This window comes from Psilocybe cubensis, chromosome 12 (assembly GCF_017499595.1).
Source record: "Psilocybe cubensis strain MGC-MH-2018 chromosome 12, whole genome shotgun sequence".
Lineage (NCBI taxonomy): Eukaryota > Fungi > Basidiomycota > Agaricomycetes > Agaricales > Agrocybaceae > Psilocybe > Psilocybe cubensis.
The window spans coordinates 1,571,448-1,591,085 of NC_063010.1; the positions used below are offsets into that span (position 1 = coordinate 1,571,448).

The window sequence follows — 19,638 nt, forward strand, 5'->3', positions numbered from 1 at the left end:
AAAAAGAGTTGGATTCTATGTGAGAGCAAATGAAGTGATACTAAATATCAATATGTTTGGCCTTGCCATGATTTGAATTGTTTTCTGAAAGGGACTTAGCTCTGTTGTTGTCTGTCAACAGAACAAGAGGTGAGGGACAAGGAATAATAAGTTGTTTGAAAGCTTGATTTAGCCAGATGCCTTCTTGAACAGACCAAGTGAGTACCAAAGCAATACAAGTTTGTTTCTTCAACGACCAGGAGATGGGTCCGCCAGCCATTGACCATACAAACCCTGAAATGGATGCTTGGTCTTGTTTGTCGCCACCACAGTCTGTGTCAGACAATCCCATGAGGGGGGGAGTTTTAATCTTTACTGCCGTAATGCAGTTGCAGATTCTTTGTGCCTTTGAGGTATTGCAGAACTCGTTTAGCAGCAGCAAGATGATTTGGTGCAGAGTTTGAACAATGCTGGGATAGTAATTGAATAGTGTATGCAATGCCTGGGCATGTGTTCATTTGAAGAAACAGCAAGAACCCAATAAGATGCTGGAAAGTTCTTTTTAAGTCTGGGATGTCTTTGTTGGGGTAAGAGTTAGTCTTGGAACCAAGTGGACTGTCTCAATCTAACATCAGCAAAAGTGACCAAGTCCCCAAATGCCTTGTCAAGGCATTTGGAGGTGACCAAATGCCCCAAGGCCCAAATGGCCTTTTAGATTGACTAATTAGAGACTTGGAATTTTGAAATGCTTTAAATCATTCAATAAACCCAATGTTTTAGCTAGATCTAAATTTGATTAAATCATTTGGGTAAAATTTGGGAGACCCAAAAACATTTGGATAACATTTAAATTGCATTTGAGAGCCCTGAGAACATTTAGGGTTCACCCAATGTTGACACAATGATATATTTTGCATATTTCTACTCCTGGTAGCCACTTCAGGTGTTCACACAATAGGATGTAGTAATTCAATGAAAATATTATTGAAAGATATTCAAAACAAAAGAGGGTACATAGAAATGACTGAAAGAAAGCGGATTCAAGTTCATTAGATTTCGTGGTACAATCTGGGCGCTGGAAAAACGTGACGGAGTCACGTGATTAAATTGATGCGCGACAAGATCTACACTGGTTGATGAGTCACGGTCAAGTAAATGTAAATATATGCGCATATACGTACTAATAAGTTGACCAGAATGGGTGTCTGGTTATTAGATACACTCTAGAGAAAGAAGTAATCAAGGCAGATGAAGAAAAAGCCATGAAAAGGTATAAAATAGTCAGTCAGGATTGTATGATGAAAAAGAGAGCATGTCTCTCACCTTTTCAGCTCTATACCAGTCTTGAAGGGCCAAAAAAGAGGCATGGAAGTGTTAAATGAAACTAGAGAGCACCATCGTCAGAGTGGTGGAAATGAAAGGGTAGAAAGAAAGCGACTTGGGTGTGTCTCAGATTATTATGCTCAAAACGGATATTCAGTCTCCGATTTAATTTGTCAATTTGTATTTCTTGAAGTCAAATTTCTCACGTACATGTAATTCTTATGACAATAGTGTCGTATTGGAAACAACCTGCCCACGTCATAGGTATTACGTATGGTCAGTAAAATTTCTTGTACCTAAATCATTTTGAACATATTTAAAGCCCTTTAATCATCTGTGTCAACAAAAAGTTAAACTCAATGTTTTATTCTTTGTTTTTATTTTTAATCAATTGTTCCCTGCAAGTTTTATGGCAAACAAATTATTAAGAAATAAATGTAAGTACATGGAATATTTTGTACTGAACTTTGAGGTGTATAAATGTTTGTGGAGCATTCAAATGCTCTCCAAATGTTGTGCACCTCCAAATTTTAGTGAAATGTTTTTGTGTGACTTAACATGTCACACAAAACATTGACCTGCTTAAAAAGGCACAAAAGGCATTTGGATATCTGGTCACTTTTGCCGATGAAGGGTGTTTTGACTGGGTTACAGTGTGTGAGATTGAATTTGGCAAGAAGAAAATCAATGAATGATTCTTGATGAAGCCATAGTTTGCTTGTCGCGCAGTCTTGCTCGCTTAAAATAGACACCCAGAAAGCACTTGATAGGACCAAGGTCTTTGAGGCCAAAGGCCTTTCCGACTTTGGTTTTGAGGTGGCTCAGAAAGTCCCATGAATTAGATGCACCAAGGCCGTTGTCAACGTGCATGACTAGAAGACAGTGAACACAATGGCCGTTCCAGACTTGACTGAAGATAAAGATGGCATGGTCTTGTTCAGATCAAATGAAACCTAATGCTTCTAGAGTGTGGCACAGTAGTTGGTACCAAATGAGACTCGCTTGCTTTAATCCGTAGAGGGATTTCAAGAGTTTTTAGCAGTTTCCCAGCTCTGAAGTATAACCTTTAGGGAAGTGCATATAAATGACTTGAGCAAGATCACCCCAGAAAAAAGCATGAGTAGCATCAAAGCACTCAAGTTCCCAGTTGTTGATAGCAGCAAAAACGGCAATCATACGCACCAAGGGTGACTTCATGATAGGCACAAAGACAGCATTATAGTCTACCATATACACTTGAGAAAACCCCTGAGCAACCAATCGAGCACTATAGACCAAAAGACCACCATTGGGAGGTGATTTGAATTCAAGAACCCAATGATTCCCAATGCAGTGAAATCCTTCAGGTAAAAATACAATTTTGTACACCCCTATGCATTTGGGGTCTTCTAGCTCTTTCAATATCACCTTCTGCCATTCTTCAGCATCCAGCCGCTTCATGGCTTTATAAAAGTTTACCAGTGGGATTGACATGTTGTAGCCAGGCAATTTTGGATTGCACATAGAATCACTTCAAATGGATAGAAAAGCCGTTTCAAAAGAGCTATTGATGTCTCTTTGCAGATAGTTGGCTATATTAAGTGAGGCCACCATTGCTGCTAATGCATCTGTATTGACAGCTAGATTTCCAGCATCAAGGTTTGGAAATTCAACAGAGACTTCTGCACCCACACCTTTATGACAAAAACACACAAAGTCTTCCCCATCCGCACTAACCTCCTCCACCCTTACCACTTCTACATTAGCCAATGCATTGGCACACTCTCTAGCTGCCCTCCTTAGTTCTCTGTTCAATTAATACTTTTCCAAATGTGCCTTAGCCGCCTCCACTATTTCCTTCCAGCGTACACCACTGGTGGTGAGTTTCCAAGTTTCTTAAAGATTTGCAGCTAGAGGAGGAGCATTAACGGCCTCTTTAGCAGGAACATGGTGGGTTCAGAGGTTGAAGGTAGTGTTTGAGTTGATTGTGGAAAAGCTTGCATGTGCAAAGGATCTGGAAAAATTGTGGATTCCTCTTGTGATGGCTCAGAGTTTGAGTGGACTTCTGATGCGCTTTGCTGAGATGTTACGGAGTTGTAAACATCCTGAGGAAAAGGAAAGGACAAGTAGTCCATTTTTTGTCCGAAAACTATAGTGAGGACTTGTATGGAATGTTTTTATCAAATTAGACAGAGCCAGAATTGAAGAAATGGTTGGTGAAAAGGCACCGCACTCTATATCCCCTGCCAGATGGTGAATAGCCCATGAAAAGACACTCAACTGACTTTGCACCAAGTTTGGATTGTAACTCAAGCAGTATGTGCGCAAAATACCTGCACCCCCACACACAAAGGTATGTGATGTTTGGTTTATGCTCTTGAAATTTTTCAAAAAGAGTGACATCTTTTGGTAAAAATGAGGTAACAGTGAGATTCCACAGATAAGCGGCACATAGGGCAGCTTTTCCCCAATACTAGAGAGGTAGTTGAGCGGCAGTGATTATTGCAAGCATACATCCTTGCAAAGTATGCAGGTAATGTTCTATTTTACCATTCTTCCAGTATTCCGCACGAGGTATACCGTCAGCAATAACACCATTAGATTCCAGTTGACCCAGAAATGCCTTTGAAGTGAATTCACTGACAGAATCAAACCAAAGCAGCTTCAAAGATTTGCCTGTCTTCCTTTCCCAAGCACGTTTTGTGATGAGGTATACATTGAGTGATTGTGATTTGTTGGTGAGGAGATGGCATTTAATAGCATTTAAGCAATGATGAGCCGTATCATACTACGTGCGTGCACGCACAAGTCCAAATTCCCACAATGTGCCACAAACGGCAACAACTGGCTTTACCTATTTACCCATGACGCTTGAAAACCCTTACACACACCCCATCCATCTACGTCCACTTCAAAACACCCGGCTATAGTTCAATTTCATTACCCCTTTACACTTCCAACTTCTGTGAACCGCCATAGCCCACCCTCGCAGAGCAACCAGGACTTTTTCCATGTGTCAACAGATTCCCATGCCCAGGCAAGTGCGATTGACTTAGCCAAATTTCCAATACGCATCGCCACTGCATGCTCATTTGTCAATAAACCCCTTTCCTCAAGTTCTGGAACGGTTCTAGACCTACATTGGATGAGGAGGATTGCCAGGAGGCGTGTCACATATACTAGAGGGGTAGTAGTTCAGAAGTAGTTAGTTCTAGTCTATGACAGTACATCCTACAGAGCAATCTACCAAAAATTTCCCTCAGCTATGTTGTTGTCCTCAGTGTTTCCTGTGTTCTTCAAGCATCAACCATTGTACCCAGTATATCCAGAATCTTTTGCATTTGTCCCCAGGAGTAATTTGAAGCTGTGTGGCAGCTTGCATTCCCTGAAACACCACTACACATTTCAGCCTTGTGGTTAGAAGTCCTTGTGAAGGAAACTCACCATTTATCTATTAGACAAGCTGTTGGGTATGTTATAGGCCCGGCCACTGTATCTTGCTTGTTTTGCACCCATCTTGCTTGCTAGCACATCAGCAATCATCCATGAATACTAGCATGTAGAGCTTGCCATGTGGGATCAATACCGGAAATGGACCATGGCCATTGAGAAAAACAGTTGCAAGGAGGCAATCAGCCTTTGGAGTATCAGACAGGGGAGCTGCAGTCTTGGTGTGCTTGCCAATAATGCATGGTTCATATTTTTCTATTTTGTCATTGGACGAGAAAACAACACCCAGGACGGAATGAATGAGTTGCTAGGTTGTAGTTTCCCCAATATGCTCCATGCAATGGTGCCAAAAATCAAGTGTTTTGGGCACTTTTGCATAGAGAGCAACTTCAGGTGTGTCCGAGCTTGAAAAATGTAGCACAAAAGGCAGGGAGGGTAGGAATTTGACGTTAAGGAAGAAGAGGTTATTAATGATATCATTGCAAAAGATAACGGCAGAGGGGTTTTTGCCTGGCAGCATAAAAATGCTGTCTTCAGACCCAAACCCAATTTTGCTATTCTTTGCAATAATGCAGCCAAGTGATAGCAGGTTGAGAGTAGCATTGGGTAAGTAAAGATAGTCATTCAGCTTAACAACAGTAGATTGGCTATTGAGGGAAACATACATATAGCAGGTTCCACTTGCTTTAGTGCATAGAACACTGGAATTTGCTATGACCATGTTTGTCTTTTCCTTTGCCTTTTGGACCTTGACCCTCCATGTTTCTGCCTTTCAAGAAACAGTGTGCACATTATGTGAACACAGTTTGCAAACTGTGCAGACAACACTGTCTGGGTTTTTGTCATAAATGCAAACACCCATAGACTCATATACAAGGTTGACATATTCGGAACCAGGACCATTTGCACGACCAGACGGAGTCTTATAGGCTAATCTAGCATACTCAATGGTCAGATGCAAGATCGTTTAAGTTAGCAGAGTGTTAGGTAGATCAGGGTTCAATGCACTTTGATGAGCAATATGATCCTCCATATTCTGTGTCAGAAGCATTTGCACATAGGACAGTTGTAGAATAACGTACCTTACGACATATTTAAAAATGATGAATTGACGTAATACACAGTGTGATTTACAAACAGTACTAAGTTAAAAATAGCCCGTCCCCTACAGTCCAGCTGGAACGGCTAATTTATCCCTTGCCACACGGGGCCATTTATTTATAAATGGCCCCCTTGCTGGCCCATGACGGACCGTGATATTTGCCCCGTCTGCGCATCACGGCAAAATTCGGAGCCGACTGCTTGTGGGACCCGTCCACGGGCCATCATATTCTGCCTATAAATGAATTACAGGATCAGTCCAAGCCGTAATTATATTAGCTTACGGTACCGTATCTACTCCAAAAGCTATGCTTGACGCGGGAAAGTATGAGCCGCTTGAAAAACCCGGGACATAACATACCCAAAAATTACATTAATCAGTGCCGCCGATAATCAATTCACCTATCAACTGAACATCTTCAACCGTAATGAGCAAGGCCATTGATATGACCCAAGCCCTTTCAACTTATTTGCAAGCATGCATGGCAAGCAAGATCAACAATGGAGTGTGCACATTGATTCCGGAAGGCATGACTGCCAAAACATTGTATGAGTGCAATTTGGCAGTAGAGATAATCCTCGCAGCACACTCAAATCAAGGTGAGTGTTAAACCAAGTTACACAAAAGTCAAGGTCTCAGACTATACTATACCACATTAGAAAAAACTAAATGGAATGCAAATAATTATATTACACACTTGACCAAACGTTGCACTGGACGGAATGACGCTGTTGAAGAAGATCTAAAGAAATCATTTCCACCAATTCACCTCCCAATAATGTATCGGTACAAGCCCGGAACCGTGCCTGATTGTGAAGGAAACATTCTGGCATGGTACTTGCCAGGAATCTTAACAGAAAAACGGGTGGTGAGTGCTTTACTTGATGGTCAGGTAAATAGCTAAGAAACTTAGAACACTATATGGAAAATGCTACAAAATATTGAAGCTGTTATTCGTATGACCCCATCATTAACTAGCTAGAGGGCCAACGAAACATACTTTAGACATGAGTCTGCTTGGCTGCGTCCAGGAAATGCCAACTTTTCACCCGCTTGGTTTCAGCAAGGGCATGAGGTAGGGTATTGTATTCCTTTGCAATTTTTTGATTTGAATGCTTCAGCAGCAATCCAATCCGTTGGAGGTTTCAGCTGATCTCACACATTCCAACGGACTATCATTTATTGCCGGTCTAATGACTACTTTGGCATTGATTGGAGCCATTCTAAGCATTATTCATCCAGCACAGTTTCGGGCCGGAATGGAGTTCCTCGAGCGGATATCGTCTCAACCCGAGATCATCTACAAGGCCAAACTTTTGAAGCATATCCTCACTTTCTGGACTTCCCCCTTTGGCATCATCAGTGTTATTAGCAATAGAGACACTCCTTTTCATTGTGATAATGGATCATGTTACCCTTGGTATGATCTGCTCATGCCATTGGGCAACTATGAAAATGGGAGAATTGAACTTCCAGGCGTTGGCTTAAGGTATAAGTACGATCCAACAACATTATTTGCAATTTCTGGAAGGGTGCTACAGCACAGGGTAATATGTGATGGAGACAGAGCAGTTTTAGCCTTTTATATGCGTAGAATGGTTTTGGAAAGACTAGGAGTCAGCAGAGCAGGATGGTCAACTTCCTCCGATATTTTTCAAAACTTGTAGATTTTAAATTGATCTCAATGCAAAGTATTGAAATTGTTATTTAAATTGTAACCACCGTCTTGATCTTCATCTTCATAGCTCCAGTCGTTATGAGATTGTGTTTCATCATTGGAAACTTCTGAGTCTTCTATCACGTCTGAAAACTCTTCAAAATCTTCTTCATCTTCAATTTGTTCTGCCAATTGTTCTAAATAATCTGCAGGAACAGATGTGCCAGAAGAAGAGGAAGACGCACAGTCGTCATTATTTTCTCTATAATTGTTCAAGGATGCTCGTGGATCCAGAACAAATACCTCGTTTGCGGAAGAACTAGAAGCCAAAACGGCAAAAGGTTTGACCGGGATGACGTTTGGATCCAATGTTTTGGCAGCAGTCTCCGGAGCCGTTTGAACGTTGACAACCCTGGATAATGGTGTAGAATACAACCAAGGGGGGTGAAAAGAAAGCTCTTTCAAGGCGACAAATGAATAAAAGATGCCATTAATACAGAATGAGGCATCATTCATTTGAGAAAGAGCATTGTATTGCATTTCAGATAGACAAACATTCCAGCCATCAGGTTTTGGGTGAACTGGATGCTGAAGCTTGTATTCGTCAGGGAATAGAAAGTTATGCTCAAAGGGAGGCCTCCCATACTCGTAAGCTATGTTTTCTATGATTAAATATCTGCCCACCAGGTCGGAAAAGTGGGCTACAGCTTCATCAGCAGTTTTCCTCATATCTGCAAGGTTAAGACGAAGATTGGCCAAAGATCTCATAACACATGTAAAAATTGGCTGCCCACATTTGGGACAGTATGGAGGCCTATGGTCCGAGATGGCAATGGGAGACATATGATCCCAAGTATTGGCAACTGGCGGGGCAGCGGAGTGGCTTCCAAAAGGTTGTTTGGAGTCCTGAGGTCCTGAAGGAAAACTATCCTTTGCCTTTGATGCTGGAGCTTGTGGAGCTATTTTTTTGGAACTTCCGGAGCTCTTTTGATGCTTTAAAGCTGAAGAAATCGACAAAATGGTGTAAGAAGCATCCGCTGAGGGTTGATTGGGGTGAAACACTCCCGCCGTAGGCCTTTCGGAGTGCTGGGCTGCCGCCGGAGCGGCGGAATGAGCTTGTGCTGCAGACTCAGATGGACCACCTTTCTTGCTCAACTTGAGCTCTTCTACATATCGCGGGAGGACAATCTATGTAGATTTATCAACAAACAATTATATGGGCTTTATGTCCAGGGTCCCACCAGTAGCCCCATGGTTTTGTTGATTTTAAAATATCATTATCTTCCTCTGCTGACCAGCACTGGTTAAGCGATTGAAAGAGAACTGCATTGTGATGGGGATTGCTATTGAGAACAGCATGAACCAATTGGTTAAGGATTTCTGCTATAAAGAAGGAGGTGTCGACAGCAAATCCATTTATATAACAGTATCTAAGTACTCTGAGCAATATAGCCTGCAATTTCATTTGAATAAATGATTAATTGAAAGAATAATCTTACTTACTGCCTTTCTTTCCAACAATGTAAGCCATCTTGCCAAAGTGTCCGGCGGCACGCTTGATGCCGAACTAAGTAACAATCGGTATCCAGTTCAGATCCGAGCACCACACAAATGAACATGCAGCTTTGCTAAAGCACGTCTTTCATCGTAGCTGAGAAGATAGTGTTCATCTTCAGTAGGGGGATTGAAGATACAAGGAAGGCTCATGGTGGTCTTGTGGCAATATTGATCAGTTAGGTGGAAAAATATATAGATTACAAGTCTAGTGAATAGAACAGGTGACCTAATTTGTAGTTATAAAAATCCACACGGAGGGATAGTTGCCGTTTATCTTCCGGAATTTGACATCGGCGGCCTGCCCTAAGTCATTCCACATTGCTATCTGCTTCTGACAGAAAGCCCTATGACCTGCCAAGCGGTCCGGAACAATTTCATGCCGTTCCTTCCAAGTCTTGGCCATGTGGACATAAAATCTCACCGTCCATTCCATTTCTTTGTTTGTCAGGGATAGTTCTTCTTTCCATCTGTTTCTTTGAGCCCTAGCTCTCAGCCAGTTAAGACAAAAGACTTGTAGATTTTAGATAGTTTGTAGAGCCAAGAGAAAGATAACTCACATTCATTGACGTATAATTGGTTATCGGCATTGAGTCCTTGGCGGGATCTCCAAATCCAACTAAGCCGGTTGGAACTGCCGCCCCAAACATTTGGATACAAAATTGCCGCGCTGTGCTTGCAATCATGGTCATATAAAACAGGAAACTCCCTCCGTATCTGCATAATATCCTCTTTGGAGTGGCCGGCAATGCAAATCATTGCTATCCGGTTTGCATTGTAAATCTTTTTGTGCAATTTCCAAGATGCATTCAACAGTTTGACTCCGTCCCATGCGTAGGTGCCTGTGTATACCGAATCTGCCATGTGGACTTGATATTTATATTTCCACGAGAGCTGAATGAGGGCTGATCTAACTGCCTCAAGACAATCTTCAGCATGGCCCTGGCGAATGCGTAACTTGAGTTTTTGCAGCCCTTTAAGTTGGTGAGCCATGCCTTCTTCAAGATCTCGGAAATAATCATCAAGCAGTGCTGATGGGAACGGGAGAGATTGCCGTTCCGGATCCGCCCAGGTAATATTAACATTCCCAATGTCGGCTATCTCATCATTGCTGACTTTGTTGTTAAGAACTGGGGTATTAACTCCTTGAATACTCTCCAAAGCCTCTTCCCCCAAGAATGTCAATGCAGTACGGCTGAAAGCCTCGACTCGTGTTCACATTGACCAACGTTTATTAACCAAATCGAGCTGTTGAGCTGTAGATGGATGAGTTCCAAGTTTGCGAACATGGCTTCTTAGCTCTAATCTGTAGGGTATAAAAATATATAAAATTCAAAAAAATAAAAAACATACTGAGCTTGTTCCAATTTCAAGCCAGATGAAATCCAAGCAGCCTTGCCTGTAGCTCCGGAGGAAGTCAGCTCCATATTTGAAAGATGTAATTCAATTTCTTGTCTTCCGGCAGCAGTTTTTACTTTGCTTGCCATTACTTGACTCATAGCATCAGATACTCCTTGATCCCGATCAAACTCGGCCTGTTTGATTTCTTGCTCCCATGTGTCAACTAGCTCGGGAGGTTGTTGTTCCATAAGATTTTGGTAGAATGCTTCCGTTATACCGGACTGTTCAACGGCCCGCTTGTACTTGGCTGCTATGGTGGCAGCTTTGCAAACATGAAATTAGTACAGCAGACTCTATAGTAGTAGAAGTACTTACCCATGTTTATTGTTTTTTCCAATTTGAATCACCCATGTAGTCATCCAGAACTTCAGCGTGGTGTGCAGTGGTTGCCAAACGAGTACTTTGGGAAGTATCATTAAGGATGGACCAGAGAGGTTCCAATATTTTTCCGTCAATAATTCCAACGCCCGGAATGTAGGTTGAGGCATAATTGTACAAGCATTCAGATTTATGCCTATAGACATGGAAAAGACCAATAGCAAAGATTATTTTGACAGAGGGGGGCCAGTGCATCTTTGTAGAGTCAGTCAGACACTTTATGAGATTGACACAATATTGGCAGTTGATATCATAAATTTCCAGATGCCTAGTGATGCCTTTAGTATTTGTTGTTCCCCTTACCTGTGTTAAGGACCAATCCATGTGCATTTGCTTCTCTCCTTTGTCAAAATCAACAACACTGTTAGGACAAAAGCATCCATGTCTTGCACATGCATGGGCGCCTATTCCTCTAACTCGTTTTCCAGGGCTAATTCTATTCTCTGCTTTTTGTGCATGGTAGTTGTGACAAGTTAGTTCCTGGAAAAGTTGTTAATTGGGAGCATGTTGAGCCGCGGCGGGAGCATGTTAGGCCGCGGCAGCAATACACTTACCCGTTTATAACGTGGTGCCAGAAAAATAGCTTCCTTTATATGCTCCTTGTATGGCTCAGGATTGGTCATAAAACCTTCTCCAACACTGAGCCAGACGTCGTCTCCCTTGTTTTTTTGATTCAAATGATTGGCTTTGAAGTTTCCATTTGCCACATAGCTACAAATATAGATATCACTAATATAATGTGAGCTCAATAATTGAATGAAGGTATTCTGCCTACCTATCAGCTTCAAGAACCCAGTCATCAGATAGGTTAACACCTGGCTGTAGACATGCTGGACAGAACAATCTCAAGGACCCTCTTTTATCTAGCTCGTTTCTGGACGGAGGTTCAGGTGACATATTATTTGGGTCAGAATCATCTGGATCAACTTCAAACCGGGATGTTGTATCATTCCATTTGGGAACTTCGTTTGGTTCCGATTGTCGGGATGAAGAATTATTCCGTATTTGCTCTGTTTCCGGAGGTGTTATTGAGCCAAAAGGTTCCTGATTGGGATGAATTTCAGAGCCTTGTTGTGGGTATTTCAACTCCATATAAGCTTTTAGAGCCTGTTCAGAGTGTCCTTGACTGTGTATTTTGTGCAATATAAGGTTTCTGTATTGGCGACTAAGCCTTTTCAGTTCCCAATAGCAGTTCAGAACCTTTTTGGAAAATGAAGGAGAGGTAATGCGTCTGAGCTTTTCATAATATTGATAGCCCAAGATTTTGCATTCAAGGTTGATAATCCTAAAATCCTCCAGCAAATCCAGAGTAAACAAGATTCGGATATTCTGGAAACTAGTAGCAAAAAGACCCATTTCCAGATATTGCAAATCCAAAGGCAGCACGGCAGATCGGCAAGTACAAGTCCGAACGGGGAGATAGTGTACTCCGGATGTATGAATAATAACTTTGAATGGGATACCGTCATTATCTTCGGCCCTTGGACGGGGTTGATCGTGGAAGCTTGTATCAAGTTCCTCATACAAGTTGATATCCTCATCGTCTCTATCATCCAGTTCAAACAGAGTTGGGATTTCAGGATCTGCAAGAAGCTGAGATGTGAAAGACTTTTCGTCATTGTTTGCTGGGGTTGGACCAATGTCATGAGTATCCATAAGTTTGGCGGTATCATGAGTCCCGCTCCTGTGGTATTCATTGGCGGCAAATAATGTGCTGCTCCAATAGTTGTTTTCGGCGGCAGATTGAGTCCTGTTTCCAATATATTCTTTGGCTCCAATGCTTGTCCCGTGGGTACTCTTGTTTAAGGGCAATTGTACTGGACACCTCTTCCCATTATGACCAAGATACAACCTAATACCCACTTCCCATAAACCTCCAGGACGAAAGTACTCCCCTGTCCATTTCTTGACTCGGTGAAACAGAATAAGTTGATGGTTTTGTCTCAGACAGTGAGGGCAAACAAGCTGAGATCCAAAACATTCAAGGCATCTCCAACATCCTGGGAGTCTTTGGCATTGCTGGCATTGATTATCCCGATGCGGAGGAGGCGCCTCCCGGCCAATACATCCCAAGGTATATTTCTCTCTTTGGAAGCCACTCTCTAAGGTAGTCATTTTGAGACTAAGATAATAATTTGTGAGCAGAACACCTCAATACATTGACACAGATATACCTTTCCCCCCATCCTAACATCCTGTAACTCTCTCAAGTTGTCAATTACCTGCTGGTCTGTCAGATCTCCCGGATAGTGAGGTATGTCTGCTTTATCTATATTGTGTTCAAAGTGTTGTAACATGTTTTGGGCAGGTAGAGGAATAGAAGTGGAAGATTGGCTTGTATCAGGTCTATATTTCCTTGGCCTTCCTCTTTTCCTTGAAGCCCTAGAAGACCAGCTTGCCTCCTTGGGGCCGTCGCTATCTAATCCATTATCTGGCACAGTATGAAAGCCCATGGAAGTGGGAAGCAAAGTGTCTGAGCACCTGTGAATTTCATTCTAAATACAGTATTCCATTGATAGCTCTTCACCATGTGCATTAAATTTATTTTAGTCTACATAATCTTTTTGAGGGAGAAAATAGCTTTCATATGACCTATCTTGCAAGGAATTTGGAGAACTGTAGCCAATTTTATGAACAAGTTTCATTTTAGATGTGCAGAAAATGGTCGTGATCCCAACAGAAATGCATAATGTAATCTACAATGACCTCTCAAAACCACTCTCCTGAAGTATTTTGGCCATAACTCTCCATGCACATGCTCCCTACTCCTCTGGCATATATCATATAAAAAGTATTTTAAATGTCTATGCCATGTCAGTCTTTAGCAAATTTAAATCCATGTATGTGAGAAGATATATGCAATTTACTGAAATGTTGCCCAATCTGAACTTGCTAGGATTCCAATTTCTTTGCACAAGAAACACAGTTTAGAGTACTTTACACAGACTCTTAGATATTCACCATTTTAATTTTTTTAAAATTGGAGGTGGAAAGTCATTTGCTTACTTTTACATTTTTAAACATTTCCATGTGAGATATAACAGTCTTATATACAGAAATTCAATTAATACATATATAATTTATTGCTCACAAAATTTTGAGAGGATAGAGCAAGAACTAGGTGAGCTATAATGAATATACTTTGTGATTGTGTGTGATAATGACAAGAGATGTTTGCTCGCTGTGCCCAACGTTTGGGCGGGATTGCCTGATTAAGTAGTTTCCCATGTCTTAAAATAGTAATCAAGATCAAAATCTTATTTTATCTCCGGTTGGTCGTAGATTATCTGGAATTCAGTCATTCATTGATAAGCTAATATGATGCCCATCCCTTTGTACAAATGCCTCCTCAACCTCCTCCCTCAAACACCTCTGACAATTCAGGTCGCAGGCCTTCTGCCCCACCGCCCGGTGGCACTGTCGGGCCCGATATTCCTCCCAACGAGGAACAACTGTGGACAGCTAGGGAGATGAGAATTCTGAGAGGCAACGTTCAAAACTACAAAGACACACCGAGATTATCCAAATCAGACTTTATTTGGAATACTATTGTGCCGTTAATCAAAGCCACATGGGATTACAAGTATTCGGAGGTTGCAATGAGAGCCAATAAAGCCTTGTTCAATGAATGGAAAGCTAAGAAAGATGTAAGTCATGTCTTTATTTTGAAATAGATGCTAACATAAAATATTAGAGACTCTTTAATTGGTTTGCTAACCATGCCTCAACCCCTCAAAATGCCAAGTTGGATGGTATTCATGGACAAGCAACCTTTCAAAGTGTTTTTTGGGAGAAAAAGGCAGCCAAAATTGAAGAAGAAGTGCAGCTTTTATCGGGAAATGCACGATGGGGTAGCCCTCAATGGATTAAGTTTTATCAGCAGGCAAGAAAGCAAGTTGAATCTAGGCTTATTATGAAGGAGAGAGAGGAATATGCTCAAATATTAGAGGAGTGGAAAAAGAAGGGTTTCTCCAAGACTTTAAAAGCAAAGTACGTTTGGCGGCATTACTTGGCTCTGATACTCACCTGTCAATAGGACCGCAAAACGACAAGGAAAGAAGATTCTTCACCAAATGGATCGAATAAAGTGGCTGAGGATGGGGATGAGATCCATTACATTTGAAGGCCATTATGATCTTGATGGAAAAATTGAATACTCAATGTGAGTTATTTTGTTATTTGAACACTTTTGTTTTTCGGGATGTATGTGGCTCCCAATGACCTTTGGGATTACATTGTGCCGGTTATGAATACGGGACAACCTGTTGTCCCGATCATTAACAACTTGATGCTAACTCATTAATAGGACACAAACACACAATCTAGGGTTGGATGACCCTCGCGTTCCTTCATTTGGACAACTATTTACAGATGAATTAAAGTCGTTCAGAAGGGCGTTTGTAAAATATCTTGTCAAGGTTTCAGAGATTGAAAACGGAGTATTAATTCCCGCCGTCCCCGCAGGCACTTTTCTTGAAAAGGATTTGAAGTTCAATAGCAATGGATTTCTGTTGGTTCCGTCACCTATATACAACTCAAAGGGGAGGGAGACTAATGCAATACAAAAAACAATCATTAGAATCTATATGAACTGAGTGTATGGTGAGTAATGTATTGGATTAATTCAACATAGGGCTGAAATATTATAGCCTTGGCAAAAAATAAGAGTGGATCTCGAATCCCATGGGACTCCGTGGAGAAACATTTTGGCGAGATGATTGATCCCAAATATTGGCCAAGTTCCATTCCATTCACGGATCCAAGCAGACTCCGCGTTGATAACACTGCTGCTCTTCTGAGATATTGGAGACAGCATCAGTCTCATGGACTAATTCCTTTCAAGTTTGAAAGAGTATTGGTACGGGATAATGAAGAACTGTTGGAACCATGTTACGCTTCAAACTTGTTTGAAGGTCTCCAAACAGTGCCTGTACCCCCAGCACCAAGGTGCTTGACTACCTCAAAAAGAGTTCGTAGGAGACCTTGTCAAACATCTTTGAGTTTTTCAGAGCAATCTAATCCCTCTGATACTCATGATGGACACCCTCAACAAGATTCTATCAGTGTTGACAGCCCTGGTGTTGGAACTGCAAGTCGTGCATGGGATGATACTCAGGCCAATAACACTCGGAATGACAATTGGGCCAAACAAACATGGGATAACACACAAGCCAATCAACCACGGGGATGAAACACAAGCCGATCAGCCTTGGGATAAAACACAAGCCGATCAACATTGGGATGATAGTCAAGAAGGCATAATACCAACTAATAGAAGCCCTACAGTAGTAAACTCTTCCTTAAGACCTACTCCTGAACTTCAACAGCAAGGTACTAGCAAAGCTATACGCAAAGTTCAACCTCGGCCTAGGAAGAAAACTCAAAAATTAATTGGCAGTTCGGAGGCAAATGACCCCGTTCCACCACCGGCAGCAAGAGCCTCCCGACGCAAGTAAACTTCGGATGACTTAGCACTCCAGGAAGCAAATAACTTAGGCTTGACTGCAAAAAAAAGCAGAAAAGCTAGAGCCAAAAAATAACAGGTAGTTTAGTTAGTTGAATACAATATAACATTGCTTTTATAAAACTCAAAGTTTTTTATTTTTCACTTAAGTGCATTATTCAACCAACAAGTAAAGCAAAATCAAAATATCTTTATAAACAGAGACATTAAACATTATAAAGACATATACAGCGGATATACTATGTGAGCCAAATGTAGAAGATTAGGTGATTGGTCAAAAAAAAAACTCCAAGTAGACATGCCCAAAGAAACAAGAAGGGAAGACTAAGGAAATATAACACATGAAAAGAAAAGAGGTACAATACATAAAAAACACACCCAACCTGTCATTACTTTTTAGCTGCCCTTCCTCTGGGTTTTTTGGGGGAAGGTGGTGTCTCTGGCTCCTTGGCTACTTTGCGCTTTCCGCTCCTTGCAGCACGAGTCCTCTTAGCCATATTGGACACCTTGGGGTCCACCTTTTTCTTCCCTTTTTGCTTTGCCTTTCCTTTCGCCTTCTCAGTAGGAGCCTCATCATTGCTTGGTTCCGGGAATGACAGATCAGAAGATCTACCATCCTCATTGACCTTGTCCATCTCAACATCTTTTGGTAGGTGCTGAGGCTGAGGCTCAGACTTTGAAGCTGGAGCTGGGTGAATGGGTGTTGGAGGATCTTTATGGCCCAGATTCGGCGGCAAGTTGGATCCCGCGGTTGATCCAACTTGGCGATTTTGACGCAGTGGTGACATGGGGCCCGGCGGTGATGGAGGTGCCGGCAATCCAACTTCACGATTTTGAAGTGGTGGCAACATTGGCTCAGGAGGCGGCAGAGGTAGAGACTATGCTGGGTTGGAAGATGCCAGTGACAAAAAGCGAGGTGGAGCCGGGGAAGCAGGAGGCGGGGAAGCAGGAGGTGGTGAAGCAGGAAGAGGCAAAGCAGGAGGCGGAAAAGCAGAAGCAGGAGCAGGGGAAGCAGGAGGGCGGGGAGTAGGTAATGCTGAGTATGAGGGTTGAGCAGAATTGAAGTAGCTGGGAGAGTGGATAGACTTACCATGTTTGTCCTGCCTCCTGTGATCCAACTTTGACTCTATACTCTTCATTACCTTCTCCATCGACTCCATTTGAGCTTTCTGAGAGGCAGAAAGCTGAGTCAAACTAGTGACTCTGGCATGGAGTAAGGTGAGGCTGCTATGGAGTGCAGCATTCTCCTTGGCAACCTCCCCAACCCTGGTGTAGAGTTGCACCAGCAACTCCCCAATGTCCTTCGGCACTGGCAGTTCTCTCCTCTTTCCTTTACCTGGCAGATCCGATCCCTCCGTCTTTTTGGCACACAAGATATCCGCGTACTCCACAGTCGGAGTTGTCAACGCCATCCCAGGCGGCTTCACAGATTGTCCCGGGAACAAGTCACACTTGGTCTTGTTGCGACGGCACAAGACACAAGCCCGAGAGTACTGAGGGATCGACTTTGACCCCTCAGTGGCAAACCCAACAATGGTTTGCCCCCTTTCCATCTTGCATTGTCTCTTGCGTGCTTGGCAGGCTTTGCAGGCAGGAGAGACAGTGATGACGTTTTTCTTGAGGTTGTCTGCCTCTGAGCGACAGTGTGCCTTCTTGAGAGGAGCCTTGTTGTCTTTTCCTTCCTCCTCGCTATCCTCACCCTCACCCTTACCCTCACCTTCATCCTCACTTCAGTCCGTGTCCGTCCCAATGGTGGACTTTGACTTGGAAGCAGGCTTCTTCCTGCTGCTGCTAGCCTTCGGCGGAGCAGACATCTCCAGCTTTGCGGGTGTCTTTTGGGCTGATCTTCGGGCCCGCGGCTCGCTTTCACTCCCGAAGACAGCTAATGTAGGGGGTGGGGCTTTGCCTTTGCCCTTGTCAACCTTTGCAGGGAGCGCGGTTTCGGCTCCGGAGTCCTCCGCACTGGACTCCACCATTGGCTTGGATTTCTTCTCCGTCCTCCTGCTTGGTTTTTTGGTCTCTCTCTCCTTCTTCTCCTTCTTCTTCTCCTTCTCCTTCTCCTTCTCCTTCTCCTTCTCCTTCTCCTTCTCCTTCTTCTTCTTCTTCTCCTTCTCCTTCTCCTTCTCCTTCTCCTTCTCCTTCTCCTTCTCCTTCTCCTTCTCCTTCTCCTTCTCCTTCTCCTTCTCCTTCTCCTTCTCCTTCTCCTTCTCCTTCTCCTTCTCCTTCTCCTTCTCCTTCTCCTTCTCCTTCTCCTTCTCCTTCTCCTTCTCCTTCTCCTTCTCCTTCTCCTTCTCCTTCTCCTTCTCCTTCTCCTTCTCCTTCTCCTTCTCCCTCTTTCTCTCCCTCTCCTTCTCCTCCCTCTCCCTCTTTTGCTTCTCCTGCTCTCTTTCCCTCTCCTTCTCCTCAATCTCATTGCCCTTGTTTTTACTCTTTCCCTCTTTTTCCTTTTGCTTTTTGCTGTCCCTTGCGTATTTGTCAAAATTTTCCATTTGCTTGCAAAGCTCTGCAAAGTCAACGACAAATTCGTGAATGGTTCGACCTTTGTTGTCAGAAACGTCGCGGCATGCCTTGTTAATGATGGGGCCAATATAATCAAAAAGCTGATAGGCTTTGGGATTGCGAGTGTGGAGGAGGAACACCTTGGCCTATTGAGGATGTAACGATGTAAGTTATGTTTTTCTATGATGTGGAGTCTGTTACTTACCAGCTCTGTCCACAACACCTCAACTCTTGACCCAAAAATCTTCTCGCCAGCATCAATGGAGGAACGAGCCATGTTTTGCCAATGTTCAACATCGGTCTTGAGGGATGCGGAGGAGGTGGAAGCCATGGTATGGATCGAAGGTCACATGATGAGTTCAAAAGTCGCGTGGATAAGAGGAGAGATGTGTAGACAAAGCGCGTAGATTGAGTGGAAGTGTCAAGGTTAGAAGTAAAAAAAAAGTCCGAAGTCCAAAATTGAACATGTCCAAAATTGGACTTCAACACAAACAAGTGCAATCATAAGTCAAGTGATTGCGCAACAACTGATTCAGCAAAAATGTGCTAAGTTTGCATTCACACAGCATGCATTGCTCCGATCAGGTAAGCATATTTCACAGAGCACAGTGTTCCGCAACAACATTTCACGGGACGGTAGCCATGCTCCAATATATAATCGTTCACACGGCATGCATTGCTTCAATCAGGTGAGCATATTTTACGGAGCACAGTGTTTCGCGACAACATTTCACGGGACGGTAGTCATGCTCTGATATATAATCAACCTGGCTAGTTTAAATTGGGATTGGGATGCCTACTTCTTCCCCTCATAAACTTGTCATTGATACCACCTCTCTAGACAGGCTTACT

General features: G+C 42.7%; 6 protein-coding genes across 6 annotated transcripts; 1 reads left to right on the forward strand and 5 right to left on the reverse strand.

The window, feature by feature from the left end:
- Window positions 1-7,514: 7,514 nt before the first annotated feature.
- JR316_0012488 (uncharacterized protein) lies at window positions 7,515-9,197 on the reverse strand (the record flags this gene model as incomplete). The annotated part of the gene is made up of 4 exons (XM_047898113.1): window positions 7,515-8,636; window positions 8,701-8,873; window positions 8,994-9,057; window positions 9,108-9,197. 4 exons carry the CDS (start codon window positions 9,195-9,197, stop codon window positions 7,515-7,517), a joined length of 1,449 nt encoding a protein of 482 aa, XP_047743002.1.
- A 294-nt stretch (window positions 9,198-9,491) lies between these two features.
- JR316_0012489 (uncharacterized protein) lies at window positions 9,492-12,479 on the reverse strand (the record flags this gene model as incomplete). Its single annotated transcript, XM_047898114.1, has 8 exons — window positions 9,492-9,529; window positions 9,605-10,247; window positions 10,284-10,350; window positions 10,398-10,707; window positions 10,793-11,018; window positions 11,127-11,303; window positions 11,378-11,552; window positions 11,599-12,479. The coding sequence occupies 8 exons, from the start codon at window positions 12,477-12,479 to the stop codon at window positions 9,492-9,494; spliced, it is 2,517 nt and encodes an 838-aa protein (XP_047743003.1).
- A 1,685-nt stretch (window positions 12,480-14,164) lies between these two features.
- On the forward strand, window positions 14,165-15,488 carry JR316_0012490 (uncharacterized protein; the record flags this gene model as incomplete). The annotated part of the gene is made up of 6 exons (XM_047898115.1): window positions 14,165-14,470; window positions 14,518-14,813; window positions 14,860-14,985; window positions 15,130-15,337; window positions 15,403-15,425; window positions 15,473-15,488. 6 exons carry the CDS (start codon window positions 14,165-14,167, stop codon window positions 15,486-15,488), a joined length of 975 nt encoding a protein of 324 aa, XP_047743004.1.
- An 827-nt stretch (window positions 15,489-16,315) lies between these two features.
- Window positions 16,316-17,138, reverse strand: JR316_0012491 (uncharacterized protein; the record flags this gene model as incomplete). Its single annotated transcript, XM_047898116.1, has 2 exons — window positions 16,316-16,325; window positions 16,681-17,138. The coding sequence occupies 2 exons, from the start codon at window positions 17,136-17,138 to the stop codon at window positions 16,316-16,318; spliced, it is 468 nt and encodes a 155-aa protein (XP_047743005.1).
- Window positions 17,139-17,165: 27 nt separating this feature from the next.
- Window positions 17,166-17,840, reverse strand: JR316_0012492 (uncharacterized protein; the record flags this gene model as incomplete). The annotated part of the gene is made up of 2 exons (XM_047898117.1): window positions 17,166-17,323; window positions 17,378-17,840. The coding sequence occupies 2 exons, from the start codon at window positions 17,838-17,840 to the stop codon at window positions 17,166-17,168; spliced, it is 621 nt and encodes a 206-aa protein (XP_047743006.1).
- A 177-nt stretch (window positions 17,841-18,017) lies between these two features.
- On the reverse strand, window positions 18,018-19,117 carry JR316_0012493 (uncharacterized protein; the record flags this gene model as incomplete). The annotated part of the gene is made up of 2 exons (XM_047898118.1): window positions 18,018-18,932; window positions 18,992-19,117. The coding sequence occupies 2 exons, from the start codon at window positions 19,115-19,117 to the stop codon at window positions 18,018-18,020; spliced, it is 1,041 nt and encodes a 346-aa protein (XP_047743007.1).
- Between the last annotated feature and the right edge of the window lie 521 nt (window positions 19,118-19,638).